Source organism: Pelmatolapia mariae, linkage group LG14 (genome assembly GCF_036321145.2).
Source record: "Pelmatolapia mariae isolate MD_Pm_ZW linkage group LG14, Pm_UMD_F_2, whole genome shotgun sequence".
Lineage (NCBI taxonomy): Eukaryota > Metazoa > Chordata > Actinopteri > Cichliformes > Cichlidae > Pelmatolapia > Pelmatolapia mariae.
In genome coordinates, this window is record NC_086239.1 from 39069560 (window position 1) to 39090758 (window position 21199).

The window sequence follows — 21199 nt, forward strand, 5'->3', positions numbered from 1 at the left end:
TTGCTCTGCTTCACTTCAGCAGCATCAGGTCATGTTCACATGTTGAAAGATTTTCTTGTAAAACAAAAGGGAGGCCTATCAAAACAAAAGTTTGGGAACCATTGTTTTAGGGTGAGAGAGTGTCACTGTGTCAACCACACTTTGCTGGAAGGAGCTGGTTGGTCACGTGGAGAAGTTAAGGGCTGCAGGTTGAACGAAGCTGCTCCACGTTTCCTTGAAGACACCTTTACCTGCTCACATTAACCAAAATAAGAGTGTAATAGGATCGAGGCAGAAGCACTGCTGTACGATGGGCTGTGACTGACTGTGCAGGAGCATGAAGGCTCACGTTAATAAACGAGTCCTGCTGATGGATGCAGTCCTGGAGGCCTGCAGGGTCTGACACGAGGTTGACCCAGATCTGATGGAGGTGAGTGGGTCAGCTGATGCCGCAGGCTTCACTGACAGACCTCTCTGCTCAGATTAGCTCTCTGCACTCCAGGATGATTCACGGCTGCGTGTAAAATGCAGACTTCCGGCCTTCGAACTGGCGCTGATGGCAGAAAGACAGCATGAAACACTGGTTTACCCCACGGAGCCCCGCTGTCAGATATAACAATGTCTGTGATGCTGGGTTTAACAAATAACTGCTCAAAGTTTTAAAAACATGTTTGGCGCCATCTTCTGTCAGCACGGGACGTGAAGTCATGTGATTGGTTGGCTAACATTAGTTTATGTTAGCTAACTAGTGACGGGATCGATAACTCACAGGAAAATAAGGACACTGAAACTAAACAGCAGTGTAAGGGGGTCAGTTTAGTGCTGCAGCAGTGAGTTTATTTTAAACCGAGGACATACTGTCTTTAACAGGAAGTGGCTGTTCGCTGTTTGGCCTGCTGCACTCAGACAGGATGATCCAGCTGTTAGACGTTGTTCTGGGAATCCATCCTACCTGACAAACCATCCTACCTTTGTGAATGTGACCTACAAGCAGAGATGGGCAGTAACGCGTTACTGTAATCCGATTACTTTTTTAAAGTAACGAGTAAAGTAAGGGATTACTATTGCAAAAAAGGTAATTAGATTACTGTTACTTTCCTGTAAGCACGCTGCGTTACTGCGTTACTAAAACCGTGATTTTTTTGCGAGTGTCTCATGACAGTGACGTAAGCGAGCGCGACGTTTGTGACAGCAGCTGTGTGCAGATCAACAATGGATAATATAACGAGTGCGGAGAGAGTATGAGCGTGCAGCGTTTAAAGCGTGGAAGTACTGACCTTACTTTGAGTTTGATTCTGTAAAAAGTGACAAAAACATTAGCGTCCGCTGCTCACTGCGTGGGAAGAAAACTTCTTTTTACAGCGAAAAAAAACCCTAAACTTCCGAGCAAGCACCGACAGTACGCTGCCACGGAATGTGAAACTGCCGGATCCTTCCACTGACCGCTGCGGCACACCTGCACCAGGGCAAACCTCCACCTGCCCCACTCCTGCTATACATGTGAAAATAGAGCAACAGGACCGCTGAGTCTTTGAACTTATTTATTTTCTGCTGTGTTTTACTCGCATTTATTTGAAAGACTGAGTGTAAACACAAAAAACTGTTTTATTTTATGTGCTGGAAATAGGTTTAAATGTTAAACAAATTTCTTCCAGTCAGAGAATGTTTGCTTGATGCATAAAGTTAAAAGATTAAAACTAATAAAACAAGTTTTAAAAAGAGACTTTTTCATTTGATTACATTTTATATGATTGATTATGCAGAAAAAATAGAATTGGGCTGAAAGATCTGTCGCTTTATTACCTATTCAGGTTGTAAATCATTTTTTTAAAAAGTAACTAAGAACTAATTACTTTTGAAAATAAGTAATCAGTAAAGTAACGGGATTACTTTTTTGGGGAAGTAATCAGTAATTAGTTACTGATTACTTTTTTCAAGTAACTTGACCAACACTGCCTACAAGCATACTTTAATAACTAAAATTCAGTGGTGAACCATGCTACCTTTGTGAATGTTACCTACAAGCATACTTTAACGTGTAAAATGAAGTGGCAAACTGTCCTGGCTTTAAGAATATAAGCTACAAGTATACTCTGATGGGCAACGTTAAGTGGCAAACCATCATACCTACTTAAATTTGTGCTGGAATTACTCTGTGACAGCAGAAATGTGCATAAACTACTTACGGTAGGACGTTTTGCCAAAGTAGGATGGTTTGTCAGAACACCGTAATGTTCGGGTTTGTAAATAAGGACTTTGGAGGAGAGCCTGTGTGAGCCAGGAGCCTGATTTTTCCTCCTCTGCGCTATTTTATCCAGTAAAATAATCTCTGTCTAAGCAACACATGCAGACAGTTTACACGGTTACAGCCACCACATGCTCAGATACCCTAGCATGATCAGGAATCCCATCAGCACCTCTGCAGGGAGGAAAAAGTTTGGAGACCTTTGTTTTTTCCTCACATCATCTCACTGACTGATTACTGAGTAAAAGTGAAGCCCCAGTGTAAGTGAAGGAGACTGTTGTCTGTTCTGCGTATGTGTGATCCACAGGCAGTAACCTGCTTGGTTGTTTTGGGAAAAGAGAGAATATTTTATTCCATAAAATCGTGCTGATTGCATCTGTCGAACATCTGCTTTCAATTCAGTTTTATTTATACAGCTCTAAATCACAACAACAGTCGCCTCAAGGTGCTTTATATTGTAAGGTCGACCCTACAATAATACATACAGGGAAAAACCCAACAATCATATGACCCCCTATGAGCAAGCACTTTGGTGACAGTGGGAAGGAAAAACTCCCTTTTAACAGGAAGAAACCTCCAGCAGAACCAGGCTCAGGGAGGGGCGGGGCCATCTGCTGTGATTGGTTGGGGGGAGAGAAGGAAGACAGGATAAAGACATGCTGTGGAAGAGAGACAGATTAATAACAAGCATGATTCAGTGCAGAGAGGTCTATTAACACCACAGTTGCTTTGCCAGCTGACTACAGGGCTCGGCCTGATGAGGAACAGCTGGGGTGTTGGACTCCAGTTTGTGGTGTGGTGGCTCAAACAGGCTCTCCTCCACAGTCCTCATTTATAAAGTGCTGTACAAACACCAACGTCACAACTAACAGCTGGATTTTCCTGTTGGAGTGCAGCTAGCCAAACAGCGAACAGTCACTTCCTGCTAAAGACAGTGAAGTGGACAGTATGTGCTCGGTTTAACATAAATGATCCTCTGTGGGAAGATTCATACCTGCATGTCAGAGTTTTCCCATAATTCATAGCTGGTGACATCTATGACATGGAGCCAACCACTTCTTCGTGGTGCCATTGGCTCTCTGTCCAACCTCCACCCTGGAGGACCAGGTGCTGATTTTTGTCTGGCCTTTACCTCCACGGGCTGCCCGACCTGGTTAGACCTACCAGAGCATCATCACCTGTCAGCCTCCCACCTCAGTAAGACCCGGGAGAAGACGGAGGTAGAGAGGCACAGACTGAGTGGACACAAAGGCTGAAGTAAACAGGACTCATCCTTTAACTTTCAGCTGTGCAGCTGTGTGTGAATCATCAGCTGAACCACATCCTCAGACAGATGGACAGACAGACAGGTCTGGTTATGCAGCTCTTATGAAACAGCAGATGTAGGTGAGACTGATCTGAGCTGCCTGAACGTCTGAGTGTAAGATTAGGACACTGTGTGTGTGTGTGTGTGTGTGTGTGTGTTTACATCACACACCTCACTGTCAGAAAGTTGCTGCTTCAGCAGTCTCAATCCTCGCCGCTCGGGTCAGCGCCCTGAACACAAAGTGGTTTTCAGGGGTTTCTCGTCCTTCATGTCATCAGTTATTGATGTAAACAAAAAAACATGATTCATCACAGGAGAACTTCTACGGTGGATAAAACACTATTTTTTTAAATAGAAGTTTTATAAAAGTTTTACTCAAACTTAAGAATCTGTGACATCATTATCAGCGTCTGGCCAGATGTTCAGGCAGCTCGAAACAACACGGCAAAACAAAAAGTTCTAATCTGGAAATGAAATGAAATACATGAAAAGGCTTTAAGTTGCTAAAGCAGGACCGCTGCTCGTTCTCAGCTCCACCCTTCCTTCTGTCTCGGTGCCTCAGTGCAGCGCCTCACTTCATCCTCTGTCTGAAACATGCGTCTCTTTAAAGTCCCTAAAACGGCCTCTTCCTTCTGACTGGCCAGCTTCTGGAAGCCCGCAGAGGGGCAAAGTCCAGGATTATAGCTGTACTGATTGTGTTTTGTGATGGTGTGAAAGTAGGAAAAGTAGGAACATTTTCAAGGCTCCTGAACGCCTCACGGACCTTCAGGCTTCACGTGCTCTTAGCGTCTCTTTTTTTTTTAAATTTATTTTTACCGTCATCCAGTTTCATGAATTAAAGTATGCTTGTATTTGTGTGTTGTATATTTGTGTGTTGCATATTTACAGATGTAGACGCTACAGGGTGACATCAGCAGACCGGAGCTTCGGGCTCCCGTGGCCTACATCTGTCACTGTCCAAATCAATAGAGATGATTGGTGGAAGAGGAGGAGAAGCTAACCCCCACCACGCCCTCTCAGGGAAGCAATATGCTGATTGGCTGATCCTACAGGCCCCGCCCCCTCACTCCCATCCCTTGCGATGACAGAACAAACAGATAAATAACAGTGCAGACTCCTGAAAGCCTCAGATGTCCCTCTGAGACAGTCTGAGGACGTTTGTCCCACTTTTTTGTTGGACCTCGAAGTATCATCAGAGACTTTTATTACTCGGGTGTGTGGACGCTCCACAGCAGCTTCACGATGGAGCTGAAGGACTTCTGCGTGACGGGCGAATACGACCTGCTCAGCCCGCAGCGGTGAGTTCACGGAGCCTCGGCCTGAAACCGTCCTCAGGTCCAGATTCAAACGCTTTAGTATAGTTAACGCGCTTTTTCTGGATGTGTGACAGTTTTCTTTGCAGCGCTTTTTGAGTAGCACAGACAAATAAATATAAAACTTTTGAAGGTACTTTTTGGAAACTCTTTAAAATGTGATGCGAACACTGTGTGGCAGCGTTCCCCAAGTTTCACTTTGTTCTTTGTGCATCTGAAAAAAGCAAAAACAAACGATGCTGCTCTGTTTTTAAAATAACTCCAATTCTGTGCAAATGTGTGTGACGTTTGTATATTATGTATGATGAACACGCTGTGCAGACTCACACGGTTTGTGAAATACAACCTCTGTGTGGATGTGAATATTCCTACAAGTATTGAACGCGATGTTGCAGCGCTCCACTCCCACACAGACAGACTCATGTCCATGTGCACAACATTAATGATGATTTCCACTTTCACGGGTGGAGCTTTCACTGATCAGAGAAGCACACAGACCAAACCTTATCTGAAAAGACTTGTTTTCATTATCGTAAAACACGATCTGGCATTAAAAACGCGACACTTTGTACCGATGAACGCGAACAAACGTCACCTTTGCACGACTACGAGCTCAGGTTTAAAGCCTCGCCCCCTGCTGGTCATTACACAGAATGCACGTTTAAACTCTTCGGACCAAACTTGTGAAACTTGTGATGCGTTCATAGGAAATCCAAATTTACTGTGACTCTTTTGTTTTTAACCCTGCAGGTCATTAACGGCCTCACTAATGTCAGCAGTCGGCTCAAGATTTTATTTTGTGTTCTGCACATTTTGTCCTGGTTTGTGTTTCATGCTCCTCTTTCTTCTTCCTCCTTAGCATCCTGGACTCCTCTTCTCTCTCCTCCTCCTCCCCCAGAGATGAACCTCAATCTCCACCCTCCTTCCTCCACTCCTCCCCCATTGGTCCTGCCTTTCCTCTGGAAGCCACTCCCACTCTCAGCCCTTCACATGCAGAATTCTTCCTCCACAGCCCGGCTTCTTCCTCCTCCTCATCCTCCTCCTCCTCACCGTACAGTCTCCTGTGCCGAGCAGCGGAGCCCGACTCCCCGACAGGATGTAGTTCCAGCGGTGGAAGTAGCGCCTTGGTGTCGGAAGCGTCGCTGTGTTTTTCTGTATCGGACTCGTTTTCAGCGCAGGTGAAGTTTCTGTTTAATCACATTTAAAAAACACAAACGCTCTTAAAGTCTGAACGTCCTCGTCCCCGGGGTCGAACTGCCAAACTTCAAATTCACGTCCGTATCCGACTGTTCCTGGAAGTTTTCTCTGGTGCCCCAAAAGTCTTTAATCTGCAAAGGTTAATCCAGACTAGAGACAGAGCTGAAGGTTGGACTGAGGTACCTGCTAATCAGAGCTCACTGACATCCAAATAAAATCCTCGAACGTCACTAAAACTGGAGCTCCGCCTTCATGGAGGTGTGTTAGTACAGTAACCTCACAGCAGCCATGTGATTGGCCATTAAAAAGGCCCCAACACCACTCAACCGCAGCCCCGAGGTCCATTCCAGGGACAGTTAGCTGAGGTCTGTGGGGTCTGTCTTACCGCTGGAGCCTTATTGCTCGCCACTGATGATGACGTCGTATATCTGCAGGTCGACTCGATCCTGAGGGGCGACTACATGACCTCGATGGGGGCCGTGGGGCCCAAAAGGCTGTGTCTGGTGTGCGGAGACTTCGCCTCCGGGTATCACTACGGCGTGGCGTCCTGCGAGGCCTGCAAGGCTTTCTTCAAGAGGACCATCCAAGGTGAGAGGAGCACGTTCATCATCTCCTGTATATCGAAATAAAAACATAAGGATGAGGACGGCTGATGATATATTTATAAAATATAATTCTTACTATTACTAGTCGTTTCATTCAGTTTAAATGATGCTGGTCGTTTATGACGTCAGGCTGTTGAGTGTAAATGTGTCCAAACAGCAGCCACATTAGTAACACATCCAAATGATGCTTTTTACACATCTGTGTGTGAAACCTCTAAATATGTTTTTAACGGCACCCTTTAGAATAACGTTGTTACAAAGGAAATCATGTGAAGATCGACCCGTGATGTGAAACTGCCTTAGAAAAAACACTAAAAAGGACAAACAGAGAATCCAAGTCATCAGTAGAGTCATAAATAAACAGACGCTCAGCTGGTTTCTATTAAATATCATGCTGCTGCTGCTGATCAAAGATCTTACAGTCTGTGTGATTCATTAGCTGAACCGATCAATACAGCAGCGCTCGCTGTATCGATTAGTGTGAGAAGCCGTCGTCTCGCACATCAGCTGATGTTTCTCATTCCAGGCGATTGATTGGTCACGCCCGATCACTTCACTTATTGATCTGTGCAGAGAGGTCAAAGGCAGGCCACGAAGAAACTCACAGCAGAGGGTTTTAATATTGCAGGGCAGGATAATCCACGTTATTGATCCACGATGAGAGTTTGGGTTCATTTCTGATCACAGTCAGAGAGAATCTCACAAAGATCCTGCAACAAACGGCACCTGAAGGCGTTACCGAGGTTTCTCCAGGTTAATAAACCCAATCATTAGTTATTAATCTCTGGCTGTTCCACGGCGAGTCTTGGTCCCGTCTTCCCCCCCTCACTCTCATCCAGTCACAGCAGATGGTCAGTCTCCCTGAGCCTGGCTGTGCTTCCTGTTAAAAGGGAGTTTTTCCTTCCCACTGTCACCAAAGTGCTTGCTCATAGGGGGTCATATGATTGTTGGCTTTTCTCTGTATTACTGTACAGCTGTTACCATAGAATATAAAGCACCCTACAAACTGACCACTGTATTTGCAAATATGCGATGTCTTGATAGACCGAGCAGATATTTGAAGTTTGCACAGCTACTTTCTCGCCTGAAAATATGTTAAACTTTTATTTTGTGACCCAGAAAGATTAATAAGAGTAATATTAAAAACTTAGTAGCGGCCGCCATTGTTGGAAACTGGAATTGGCTGGGCCGCGCTATGAATTCTGGGATATGGTGGGCCACGAAGGACACACCCGACCCATCCTTCAAATTCGGGGAAATGAAGGACGCATTTGAAGGAGTCGACAAATTGGGACAGCCTTCGTCGCCTGGCTGTGACGTAATCGGCCTTCAAATGCGGCCTCCGAAGGTTGCAGCCTACGTTTTGGGACACAGCTACTGACACTCCTGCTTTTACTTCCTGTTGTGGTTACCTAGGTAACATCGAGTACAGCTGCCCGGTGATGAACGAGTGCGAGATCACGAAGCGGAGGAGGAAAGCCTGTCAGGCCTGCCGCTTCCAGAAATGTCTGCAGGCTGGGATGATGAGGGAGGGTACGTTACACCAAACGACTGTTACGAGCTGGCAGGAAGTAGAACTACGTGTGTGTGAAACGCCTCTCCATATTGCAGGTGTCCGTCTGGACCGCGTCAGAGGGGGGCGCCAGAAGTACAAGAGGCGGGTGGAGACGGGACTGAGTTTATGCACCAAAGCCCCGTACAGCCACCCGAGCAGCAGCAGTGAGTTCACCCTCGCTCCCTCTGAAGGCTTTCAGGTCAAACTCCTCGCCCACGCCGAGCGCCATTTATCATCCACTTCCTGTCTTTTAGGGAACAAGGTCATTTCCCACCTGCTGCTGACAGAGCCCGCCCCTTTAGCTGCCAATCAGGACGATTCGACCAATGACAGCAGCTTGCGGATCCTGCTGATCCTGTGTGACCTCCTGAACCGGGAGCTGCTGGTTCTGATTGGCTGGGCAAAACAGATTCCAGGTACACGCTCGAGACCACCAAACAGGTCCCCAATCCAGACCACGCCCACCCTTAACCTCCACCTGGTCCTCAATCCAGACCACGCCCACCCTTAACCTTTACTTGGTTATCCAGAGCACTGGAACATTATGTATAAACACAGGTAATATAATAATAATAATTATTATTATTATTTGTCATTTAATACTCTGCCCCGCCCACTCCCAGGCTTCTCCGGACTCTCATTGGTCGATCAGATGTCGCTTCTGCAGAGCGGCTGGATGGAGGCGCTGCTGGTGGGTGTGGCCTGGCGCTCCCAGGGCGCAGGGGGGGACGAGCTCGTGTTTGCCGGGAATCTGCGTCTGGACGAAGCTCAGTGTCGGGCCACGGGATTGGCTGACCTGTACGAGGCGCTGCGTCACCTGATGGCGAAATACAGAGCGATGAAGCTGAGCCCTGAGGAGGTGGTGACCCTGAAGGCCATGGCGCTTGCCAACTCTGGTAAGAACAAGCCGTTAGCACCACTGTCTGTAACCACAGTAGGACAGTACTGTGTGTCAGGGCAGAACAGGCCTGTAGGGGGCGACGTTTCCCTGAAGCTTTATAGAAGAAACAAATAATCTCGTTTTAATCTCGTCCTGATGGAGTAACCTGCTTATGCTGTGTTTAGGAGACACATTCTACATGGTTTCTGTTTGACTCAAAGCGTTATGGCTGCACATAAACTCAGATATTAACACTTCCTGGCTGTCTGAGTTTCAAAATAAGAGCCTGAGATGAATGGTGATTAAGTTAAACAACTCGCCTGCATCTCACAGGACAGTACTGTGGCATAAATGATGCAGGAATTCCAGCACTTTCATGTTTTACAGCTTTTATACACACACACACACACACACACACACACACACACACACCTGATCAATATGGCTGCTGTGTATCTGTGAGCGGGACAGCTGAGGAGCTCCAGCATGAACTCAGATATTGATTTTACCACAATAACCACTCCACTCATTGATCTTAGAGGAGTGGTTATTGATATTGATCAGACTCTGGGAGCTGAAACAGCAGTATTGATTAATCCCAGACTTGAATTATTTTTGTGGCTCTCGCTCTGTCGCCGTTCAGTGGTCAGCAGAGCGTTTAGTGGCGGCGCTGGAGGCTGCAGGCGAGGAGCAGCCGATCAATAACACTGAAGTCTGCTCAGACTCTCACTGTCTCAGCCTCAGATCAATAAACAGACTGGCAGACAGGCCTGTGGCTGCACAGCCGTGTGTGTCCTAAACCTGCAGATACTCAGGCTCAGACGTGCAGACACACTCACAGCTTCTGATCAGTCGATCAGGGGAAAAATATTGAGCTGATTAGTAAGCAGCACCCAAACGTTCCGGTCTGTGATTTAGAGATGTGAACAGGACCCAGTCTTTAAAAACTAAAGCAGTCTGAGACTGCACACGTCCTCCACCATCGGATGTCCAGTTTCATGCAAACTCATCCATAACTAGTTCAGTTTTCCTGCTAACACAAAACAAACCAATCACATGACCTCACTGGTGGAGGTAAACAACAAACGGCATCATTCGGGTTCTTCTAATCGCACTTTGGTCTGATTACAAAGAGGAAAACATCCGATAACTTCCTCCAAATAACACATGATGTAGGTGAAAGACTTTTGGAGCCAGTAGTGACCATATTTAGACCAGAGCCTCAAGTGGCCATGAGAGGAACTGCACTTTGTGTTTGTAGCGGTGGTTTGGTTGTTTGTCCTGATACAGCTGAGCATGCTGGGTGTAATGAGCGAGGAAGCATTCTAACCTGCGTCTGTCCGTCTGTCAGACGCCGACCCGGTGGACTGCCCGGACTCGGTGCAGAGGTTTCAGGACGGGCTCCACGAGGCGCTGCAGGACTACGAGTCGTCCCGCCGGGAGCAGCACCGAGCAGGACGGCTGCTCATGACTCTCCCCTTGCTACGACAGACCGCCGACCGAGCCGTGCAGGCTTTCCTGCGGCTGCACCGCCACCGCCACGTCCCCATCCACAAACTGCTGCTGGAGATGCTCGACGCCAAGGCCTGACCGCTTCCTGTCGGCCATTGCGTGACCACAGCGGCTTTTATCGGGGAGACTGTAAAATGACCCAATGCACTTGACTTTTAGCTTTCAGAGAAGTTATATTTTTGTATCATGATGTGTTGAGATGTGTTTGTTTTTTGGCAGAAATGAGCTTCCGTATTTTTTGTTTATGGGACCGTTCCTGCTCAGTGAAGCTCATTTCTGCTCAAAGATCCACCGTTACAGCTTTTCATCAGAAAACAAAGTGGAACCGTTCTACTCATTTGCAGCTCCATGTTCACAACCTTGGGTTCTGCTAGGGCAGCTTTGCATGAGTCACAGTTCAGAATAACCCTTCTTTGTCTGATACTGGGCCTCTGTCTCAAACAAGCTACTCCCCGTTTAAGGGCTACCATCCTACTTAAATGTTTGAACGGCGAGTGGGCGGGGCCTTTATGTCTGAGATGACTACAGTAGGGATATTCTCTGTGACGTCACACAGACCAACATCAGAAAAAAAGTTTGAAACAGAGTGTTCGTCTCACTGAAGTTGTTATTAGAAACTTGGCTCATGTTTATTATGAACAGGAAAGCAGAACAGAGCCACTTTAACCAATCAGCAAACACTTCTTTAAGCTCCACCTCCTGTAGGTAAAGGTGGGCATATCTAGAGTCAGATTTAAATTTATTTTTATAAACTAAAATATTTTTGTGGGATATCTATTTTTCCACGATCCGCGATCAAACTGCGATGCTGAGTCATCGTTTAAATGGCTGTGGATGTTTACTGTGTCAGAGAGCTGTTTGTTATAATAAATTAAAGCTTTTGGAATAAAAACAGGTGCTCATCTTTTATCTTCTAAAATATCTCATGTCATGTCTCTAAGACATGAGTGTTTACAACATGAGCTGAGCTGTAAGCACAGCGTTGGAAACCATTAAAAACATTAATACAGATTCCTAATGGCTGAAGATGCTGCATTCACAGGTCGTAGGAAACTAGAAATTTGTCATCCTCTGTGGAAGCCTCTCTCTAGTCTTTCACCATTTCAAATAATATACATAATACAATGATATATTATTAATAAATAACTGTTATTTTATTATGTCTATATTTTAAGATAAACATGATATTAAAAAATAAAAACAAAATGTAAAACATAAGAGAGCGAAGGCCTCGTGGAGTTTGTCAATTTGTCACTGTAAACTTTTGGGACACTCCTTTGATGGGGAAAATCTTCATCTTGTAACTCAGAGACTTTATTATTCCCACAGGGAAATTCAGTCATAGCAGCGTCAATGCCACAAACGTCAAGTACTCATAAAAAATGCAGTGTATGTAGCCTGAACAACGAAGCAGCTCAAAGCAAACAGAGCGACAGGCTGAAGCTAAAAGTGTGTTCAAAGCTGAGCGAACATCAGAAACTAACCTGTCTGAGGAGGTCAGCTTACCCGAGGAAGACTGTGGGCAGCAGGCGGCTCTGCTTCATCACAGTAAAGGAGGAAGACGCAGTTTTCCTGTAATCGCCGGTTTACTCTGAGGCTTCCTGGAAATACATTTTCCCCTTAAAAGCACCAATGCAGCAGAAAAAGGACTCCGTGCTTTGAGTGATATATTATTGTTTATTATCGATTAGGATTATTAATGCATCATCAGGATTCATAGGTAACTTACAAAATCTGAGAAACAGTAGAAAGTCGTGAAAAATAAGAAAAATAATCGCCTGACAGCCCTGAACGCACCGTGAAGAAATTGGGTAACAGGTGAGCTGCACCCCTAACATTCCTATACTGGAGTCTCCCCCTGCTGGCAATAAAGTGTACTACAGAAAACCTAAACACAGTTACACCCTCTGCACTCCCAGTGAATGAGCTTCAAACGAGCTCAGAATTTAAATTTAAATTGGATTTTTGATATTTTGGTGACATGATGAGTTTGAAAACGTCCAGAGTAAACATGTAGAGTTCATAAAACCTTCAAAGGCTGTTTCAGAGACCTGAAGACCCCCAAACAGGGAAATGAGTCCTGATGAACACAGATTCAGTTTCCTTCAAATCGTTTCAGTTTTTGACCCTTTAATTATTTTATTTCATCTGCAGCTGAGAAAAAAAAAATAACTACCACACATGTTCAGACACTCCGCAATTCAAATATATTTAACTTAATATAAATGAATATTTAAAAAAAAAAAAAAAAAAAAAAAAAAAAGGAAATTAGTTTTTGTTCCAGGGAAGTTCCTGGAGATTTTGGGGAATTATCAGGTTTCCTCAAAGCAGCTGTGAGACGTTGAGGGTCGGTAAGTCAGCAAACATACAAATGAAATAAAAAGACTAAACTGTGAAGTCTGTTAGAAAAGGTTAGAAAAGCTACAAACAGCAGGTCTTTGTGCTCGATCACCTGAGGAGTCTCAGTTTGGGATTTTACTCTTTTAGCTCAGTTTTTGGTCTCCACCGCCTCCCGAAGGAAGCGTCCGTCTCTTCAGCTGCCAGAAGCTGAACTGTGACGTTACAGTGCGACAGGTTACTCTGATAACAGCGACGCATCAGCATCAGCATGGCTGATGTGGTTCAAACAAACCCAGGCTTCCTACAGCAGCTCTGACCTGGTCTTCATCCCATCCCAACCATCTAATTTGTGTTAATGTCTTTTTTTGAATCTGAATCATTCCAGGATGCTTCCTCTTTTCTTTTCCGTTCCAAATGATCTAAAATAAGTACGATTAGGGTTAGGGACAGGTCTAATTAAAAGACGCTTTTGTGCCAAAGAGGTTACTTCTCCTCGCCATGGGGCCTTTTTCTTGTTTTTACCTGAAATAAAGACTGAAGGTGGATCTGCAGCCGTTATCAATAACCACCGGGCAACAGCTGTTAGTTTTTCAGCCATCGTGTGTCCACCTGAACCCGAAGCTCTCAGGCAGATCAGCCAATCAGAAGCTGGTCTCATTCATATGTGGTTTGGGGCTGGTGGGCGGGCCAGAAGGGGTGGGGCTGTCGGGACCTGGGGGACTCTCGGGGGTCCCCGAGGAATCAACGGGTGACGCCGCAGTGTTGCGGCGAGGGGAGACCGATGCCTGAGAACGGGTCGGGCTCACCGCTGCGGAGGCAGGGCTCGGCGGGGAAGCGGGTGAGGTCCTGCGGTGTAATGACGACGAGGAGAGCGGTGACGAGGACAGCGATGATGGCGGTCCAGGTGAATGTCGAGCAGCAGGGGGTACAGTGAAGGTGGGAGGGGTCCTAAGGCCGAATTTGGCCTCCAACTCACTGCACACCGCCAGGCTCCGCCTGATGCCCTCTGACCCCGGCGGGAACCCTGCGCTCACAGCCGCCTCTGAACCCTTGGCGAGCTCCTGGCAGCGCTCCACAAAGCTCCCCCTGCGCACAGACCCACATTCTTTGTCCCGGTCCAGATGCCTGAGGGGACGGGGGCTGCTGGTCTGGCTGGAGATGGGGTAGGAGGGGCCTTGTTGCAGTCCAGGTGAAAGGCCAGCTTCTCGGGCAGGTTTGGCGAAGGGAACGGGGGGCGGAGCCTGGCGGGGGAGGCTGCCGTACAGCGACGCAGACGAACCCGAACCTCCGGCTGCACCTCGTCCTCCTCCCATAGAGCGAAGGTGCTCTGTCCTGAAGGCATCGCTGAGCTGAGAGTGAAGGCTGCAGGGACAGGAAGTGACACAAGTCAGCAACAACAGTAAGAGCATGATGTTTACGACTGGAAACGACCAATGGCATCCAATCTTCTCAAAGACGCTAGATTAGAAGTCATCTTTCAAAATAGAAACAGCAAATACTTTCAGAAGAACATGGACTCTGCACTGCATCACCCTGTGTGAATGAGGCTGTGTGAGGGAACTCTGTACCTGCAGGTAGAAGCTCTGGGTGTGCTGTCAGGTGTTCTGGTCAGAGCCAGGTCGCACTGGTCCAGCAGCTCCAGCAGCTCCTCCTCTGTGGGTCCGCCCAGTGCTGCCAAACAGCCAATGAGAACCCATGTTGATCAGCTGCTAACTAATCGCAGAGCACATAAAGTTGAGTCACGAGTCTGGAGTTTTACCTCTGATGTCGACCTTGCCAGCGATCTCCATGGCGGTGGTCAGGTCCCACATCTGGATGCTGCCGTTGCCGTGGCCGCTGAACAGGTAGCGACGCGGCCGAGAGCCGATGCGGCTCGAGCCCTCGCACTCGTGGACCATGAAGGCCGTGATGGAGGTCCCATCCACCGAACGCACCTCACATACCCTGACAGACACACACGCACATTTGGTATTTTGGTCTTAACAGAGGTTTGGTTCTAAACGTTCTTTAACCTTCAGTGTCACATGATCACACATCGTGTGCTCACAGGTTGTTGTTCTGGTAGTATTATGTTTACTTTCCAACATGACGGTCAATACTCTACACGCCAGTCGACAGACAGGCGGCGTGTTTTGTTACCTTCTTGTTGAACCAATCTAACGCAGAGGACAGTGTTGTTGTTTTTAATTATGTTGTTTATTTGTCTTTCATGTATGTATGTATGGAACATGAACAGCAGCTACTGTTATTGCAGGGGATCCTAATAAACTAAACTGACCACACACAGTTATAACCAGGTGGGTTACAAGTGTCTACGGCTCTCCCACCTCTTCCCATTGGAGGACAATCTGACGTAGAGTTTATCCGTGTCGGGAACGACTCTCTGGATAAACACTTGCTGATCGTCTCTCTCTCCATACGGCCCTAAAACCAACGAGACAATGAAATGAAAGGAGATCTGAAGAAATATGAGTTTGAATTGATCGTCTTTGATGAATTCCATCGCTTCATTACAGAAACAGAGCTACAATCCTCAAACACTGCAGCTCTGACTGTGATCGGGTTGACAGTTACCGATCTCGGTGCCGGCGCTGCAGCCTCCGTGCCCGTCCACGTCGTCCAGGCTGAGGATCTTGAAGGAGGTGAGCGGCGTGGACCCCGGCTGGGTGGAGATCATTCCTCTGAAGCGAGTCACCGTCCACGTCCGCACGTGGTTGTTATCTGCACAAACTGAAGGACGACGATGAAGATGAGCTCAGAAACAACGACAGCAGGAACAAGCTGCAGACATCAGCTTAAACCTGCATTCGATACAGAACGCCAGTTTCCAAGACGAGGTGATTCTCGTACCTGAGATGAGGTGCTTTTCCGACAGCATGATCTTGGTGACAGGGCTGCGGTGGACAGAGAAGGTCTGAAAAAGCTGAGGCCCTGAGCCGACGGTCTCTGGATGCTGAACGATGACTCGAACAGTCCCCGAGCTGGTCCCGTACGCAATCTCGATCCAGTTCCCGCTGTCACCTGAGCAAACCGGGCTAAGTGTGAGAAGGCTGCAGGAACATGAAAAATAAGACTTTCCCTGACTCGTTGTCTTTAACAGACTGAGGTCTAGGTGAAGGAATGTGGATTCGCTGGAGAAAACTGACGCCCTGCAATAGTTGTATTAGCAGCAGTGTTATAGTGTTAACAGCAGCGTTATGTCTCCGTACTTGTTTTGGGTGTGAGGTAGACGCTGAGAGCGGTGATGGCGTCTTCGGTCGGGTCTCTGTACAGCTCCGTCACCAGCAGGTCGTTATCCTTCATCCTCAGAGGAAACTTCTGAACATCTGACCAGCAAACACAGGGACATCGTGAACAGCGGGGACTTTTTAAACATCTGTCAAGTCGTGAAGCCAAAGCCTCCCAATGAAAGCTGGTCAGGCTCTAGGAGTGGCCCACAGTATTTACTGATGATGTTACAGGACGATGGAACAGATTCAGGTTCTGGTTGGTATATTAATGACCACGACCCAACAATCTGATGAATTTATACTCGTACTGAGCAGTTTTCAGTTGATCCGACTCATCAATCTGCAGCTTCTTACCAATGTAGTAGATGGACCCGTTGTTGCAGCCCAGGATGAGGAAGGAGCCGGCGGTGTCGTAGCTGCTGATGGGAACCACATCCTGGTTCTGCAAAGATCACAGAGAACATGTGTGAAGCAGGCCGATAACCACCTGAAACAGACTTGGTCCAATCAGCTCCCTCGGCAGGTGTTCAGGCTTCAGCACGTTTCGACCTCACTTCCACTGAAGCAGCACCCATACCACATCTAAAACCTGCTCCTTTCATTTCAGCCACAGCTCTCCTCAGAATCAGTCTGTGTCTTTGGCTGCAGGGGGTCACCGGACTCTACAGCCAGTCCGGTGGATGGACTCCACGGCTGTAGCACGTCTCAGAAGCTCGGCGACACATGACCCAGGTCTCTGGTTAGACCGCCACAAGACCCCATGAGCACGAGACTCAAAGCAGACATTTCCATTTAATGAGCTGTCCATTTACAAACAGATGAGGCGCTCTTAAAAACAGGCACGATTTAACATGAATAACTGTACGTGTAGTTTTACAGTCAGTCGTTTTAAACGTGACTGTCACAGAAAGGTCAGTAACACTGACAAACCAAAGGTTAGCCCTCTGTCTGACTCATGAACACTTCTAACGCTCATCACTCTGTTTTTCCAGACGAACCTCTAAGAGTTTAAACGCCGCGCTGCGTGCCCGACCGGATGCTCTGATGAGACGCTTTACGGTGAGGCAGCGAGCGGGATTCTCCTCCCAAACATCACATAACGTTCAACATCAGACCTTTCCAAACGCAGGCTGGCTCTGAACGAGGTGGAAAACGCACGTCTCAGTTTTCGGTCTGCCGCCACCTGGGGGCGGTGCCACAAACACGATGAACGGCTGACGTGCTCTCCAGGTTACGTTTAAGAGGCGAGAGACTCTTTGTGACAAACCGTGGGCGATCACCACGACCATCTGAGAGCGTCTCCACCCACCTGCCAGTGTTTGGTGACTGCGTTCCACACCCCCACCTTCCCGGTGTGGCTGGTGGCGATGAGCTGGTTACCAACAAAGAAGAGAGCCTCAGCGGGGACATTGAGACTGAAGACGCCTGCGGGGAGGACGAAACACGTTTGTTTTTTGTTACTGGGGGCGTTTCCCGAGCAGCTCATCAGACCTACGTCCCGATTCCTGGGAACACTGCGGGCAGAAACTCGTACCGATTTCATTGCCGTTGCCGTCAGGGCAAATGGACCAGAGGATGATCTCCGTCACCGAGGCGACAGCCACCATCTTGTCGTTGTCTCCCAGCGACCCGCCCATCACTTTGGCGTTGAGCGCGACTCTGTCGATCATCCAGTCGAGGCGGGGAGAGGTGAAGACCTGCTGCCACCCGGTCGACTCCTTCACCCTGAGAGAGGAGGCGGTAAGAAAATCAGCCTGAACATCAGCAGGAGGAGAGGGACAGCCAATCAGAAGACAGTTAGCTTACAGTGGGAGGAGCTAAAACAGCTTTTTCCCCCCACTTCTCTGACAGACTACAAACTGACGGGACGACTCAGTATGGAATAAGGATTATTGGGCCTTGGCCCGATTATTAGCTAATCTGAGATTAACGCAAACCTCAGACTACAGTCAAATTTAAACGTTAGCAGCGTAACGCTGATTAGTGTCACACATGCAAATGTTGGGGGAGAAAGGGATGTGTGTGTGTGTGTGGGGGGGGGATGATAAATGACCTGTGACCTGCAGTTAAAGGTGTGTGAGAGCACGCAGCAGTGACCTGTGTGCACGTATGTGTGTGCGTCTCTCTAAGGAGAACTTTATCCTGCACGAGGTTTTACTGAAACCGTTACAGACGCTCGGACCGGGTTGTGGATGCAGCAGGATGTGCCGATGTGTCTAAGCCGCTCGCAGTCATGTGATAACAAATAAACAACAGAGGTCATGTGACGCTTTTACCTGTAGCAGACCACGAACTGCGCGTAGGCCACAGCGATCCAGTTATGATGGCCACAGATGATCCGAACCATGCCGGGGTCAGATGACTGCCCTGAAAACACAAACACACACAATGAAACTCCCACCACGTCCCTCCGATCTAAAAAAAAAAAAAAAAATGAAATAAAGAAGCGTTGCTGACCTCCTGACATCCTCTCCTCGTTCATGCCTCTTCCCAGTATCCCAGAATTCCCGAGGTTCGGAGGCATCGTGTTGCTGCGTCGGACCGGCGCTCGCTCTACAGGAACGACACGGCCCGCCATGAACTGCGACCCGGCCACGCTGTGACGGTTCCGACGCTTCGCCGGGTACACTGGGACGACACAGACAGAAGGAGCTATGAATCAGGATCATGTTGATGTTCACACAGACGCCTCCACATTTCACTTAGAAACAGGACATTAATTTTATTTGCATCATTTTATGTGAGAACTGCCATAAAAACACGATTGAAGGCACTTTTAAAAAAAACTGAAATAAAAAGAAGCGATGAGCCTCCTGCGGCACATTTTATCATCCTGAAACAGAAAAGATTTCGTTATTTTAATCATAACAACTTTTTAAGTTTGCAATGATTTGTATATAATAAATACAGAAATGCTCACATTGTATGAATATTTTACCTGATAAAGTATTTTAAAGTTTTTTAAGATATGATATTTAATTTCACAATTTTTTTAAAATTAGTTACATTTTTATAGAAAGCATCCTAACACCTGCATAAATTATGTGTTGTGTATTTAAACTTCCTGAAGGCCCTGTCAGGTGGGGGTCAGGTGTGCTGTGAGGACAGGTGTACCTGCAGGCGGCAGGTAACCGTTGAAAAGCACGTTTCCGCAGGACGACCGGTCCAGCTCGTCACACAGCTGCAGCTTACGCACTGTTCCAAAAACAAAGTCATGAAGAACGTTTAGCGACGTCTGCGGCTTTACGTGCTCAGCTCAGAGTGCGGTCGAGCCTCACCGAGCGGTGTGATGCCGTAGAACTCGGCCTCGTGCATGAGCATGTGCACGTTGATGGAGCGCGGGTGGAGCTCTTTGGTCCGCAGGAAGTTGAGGATGGGTGCGAACAGGGAGGGGTCCCTGTCGATGAAGATCTACAGCGAGAGAGGAGGGACAAACGCAGTTATCGCGAGGAGGAAAAGCACGCGGGGACGTGAAGAAGAAGAGCTTTACTTACAGCTCCAGTTTCATCCTTCAGAGTCGAGATCCGGCCGCTCAAAAGGCTGAAGAGAAAAAACCCCCAAAGAAACCATTGAGACGTCAGAAACCAGCAAACTCAGCTTTTCAAAATATAAGAACCAGTCCAGTCACATCTGCCTTTCATTTCACTTACACAACAATTTCATCACATCACAGACTAGCTCACGTACGTTTCTGCACACATTCGACCAAATAAGCAGACTTTTAGCATGTCCAGCTCAAAATCAGCTTTTAGGGAGTGAAGTACATGTAGTCCAGAGAAAGTAACCTAAAAGCCCCCGACAGCCAGGGTCTCCCTCTCTGACCCACCTGGAGAAAAAGGAGTCAGGGACCCAGGTGAGCGTCTGGCGGGAGGTGCTGAACCTGAAAACAAACACACACTTGTTGACTCTTGTGTTGTCATAAAACAGCACAGAAATAACAGCAGTGTGAACAGCTCCCCTCTCCTCCTCCTCACTGACCTTTCACTCCTTATCTGACCCTGGTGATACCTGCGCCTCGTGCACGGAGTCACAGGTGCACATTAAAGTCTAATGAGCACCGAGAAACTTTTACATCCGTTTTTACTAACGGACATGAAACTGTTGCCCTGCTGCGCTCCAGCACGCGGTGATTTCCTGCATCCGTGTCTTGGTTAAAGATCAATATTTTATCACTAAACACTGAATAAAAAACGAGCGATGAGCTTCAGTCTTTATAAACAGTCCTGACTTAAAGAGCTCCTCTGCCTGACTCTGTGACATGTTTAATAGGTGAACATGTACCTGACATCACCTGCCTTTCAACAAAAGACAAACCTGTTTTGCTAACTTTAACAGTTCCATTGTCGGACAGCATAGTTTTAACTTATTTACGTTAAACAAGCCAAATATAAACTCTTACTGAAGCAAATCTAAACTTTATTATTTATTCGTGATTTATATGTTTAATGTGCGCAGTACAGCTAGCTTACAGCGTCTCGTTTCCTGTTTCTCTCCTCTGTGCCACTATGATCGTTCAGGTTCAGGTGTGAGCAAAGTTATGCTAGCTAACAATAAAGTGCGGGGCTGGAGAAACTCACAAAGCGCGAAACACTGACTTTATAACCGGGTTAAAAAAAATCTAAACTATACTGTGCAATAGAAGGGGTTATAAAACGTGTTCAATGTCTTAGCGCAGAGATACTTTCGAGAACATTACTACACAATGACACGGGAAGCAGTCTGTCCGATAATGGATCCTCCCATGTTAGCCGCGGTAGCTAGCCGGGTTAGCAGCTACTCCCGGGTCTCACCTCTTCCCTCCGACGTTCAGGTGGATGATGTCTCCGCTCCTCGCCGTGGTGGACATCCTCTAAAGGCCCGGAGACTCCGACAATGACCGCCAAAGACACAGTTTTAATCCATTTTTCGGTGATAAACTCCGTTTCCGTTGTGCTTTAAACCGGCTTCCGGAGGTCGGACAGAGGGGCGGGGCATAATGGCCGCGTTATGGCCTCGGTCTACCCGCTGAGAAACCCGGCCGGGAGCGCCGGATCCGGG

At 47.3% G+C, this 21199-nt stretch overlaps 2 protein-coding genes across 3 annotated transcripts; one reads left to right on the forward strand and one right to left on the reverse strand.

Annotated features, from left to right (window-relative positions):
* The first annotated feature begins 4643 nt into the window (after positions 1–4643).
* On the forward strand, positions 4644–11484 carry LOC134641490 (estrogen-related receptor gamma-like). 2 transcript variants are annotated; one of them, XM_063493934.1, is made up of 8 exons: positions 4645–4828; positions 5703–6021; positions 6475–6628; positions 8062–8178; positions 8257–8364; positions 8455–8616; positions 8824–9096; positions 10432–11484. In XM_063493934.1, exons 1-8 carry the CDS (start codon positions 4773–4775, stop codon positions 10668–10670), a joined length of 1428 nt encoding a protein of 475 aa, XP_063350004.1. In that variant the 5' UTR covers positions 4645–4772; the 3' UTR covers positions 10671–11484. The 2 variants fall into 2 exon arrangements, with proteins under 2 accessions (XP_063350003.1, XP_063350004.1); XM_063493933.1 differs by having other exon boundaries at positions 4644–4828; positions 8257–8616.
* Positions 11485–11896: 412 nt separating this feature from the next.
* On the reverse strand, positions 11897–21143 carry shkbp1 (SH3KBP1 binding protein 1). Its single transcript, XM_063493931.1, has 17 exons — positions 20953–21143; positions 19989–20042; positions 19657–19702; positions 19441–19573; positions 19277–19357; positions 18620–18790; positions 18439–18529; positions 17697–17887; positions 17472–17587; positions 16517–16604; positions 16142–16258; positions 15783–15953; positions 15507–15662; positions 15260–15356; positions 14692–14876; positions 14501–14603; positions 11897–14294 (listed from the first exon to the last, which is right to left on the reverse strand). The coding sequence occupies exons 1-17, from the start codon at positions 21006–21008 to the stop codon at positions 13574–13576; spliced, it is 2577 nt and encodes an 858-aa protein (XP_063350001.1). The 5' UTR covers positions 21009–21143; the 3' UTR covers positions 11897–13573.
* Between the last annotated feature and the right edge of the window lie 56 nt (positions 21144–21199).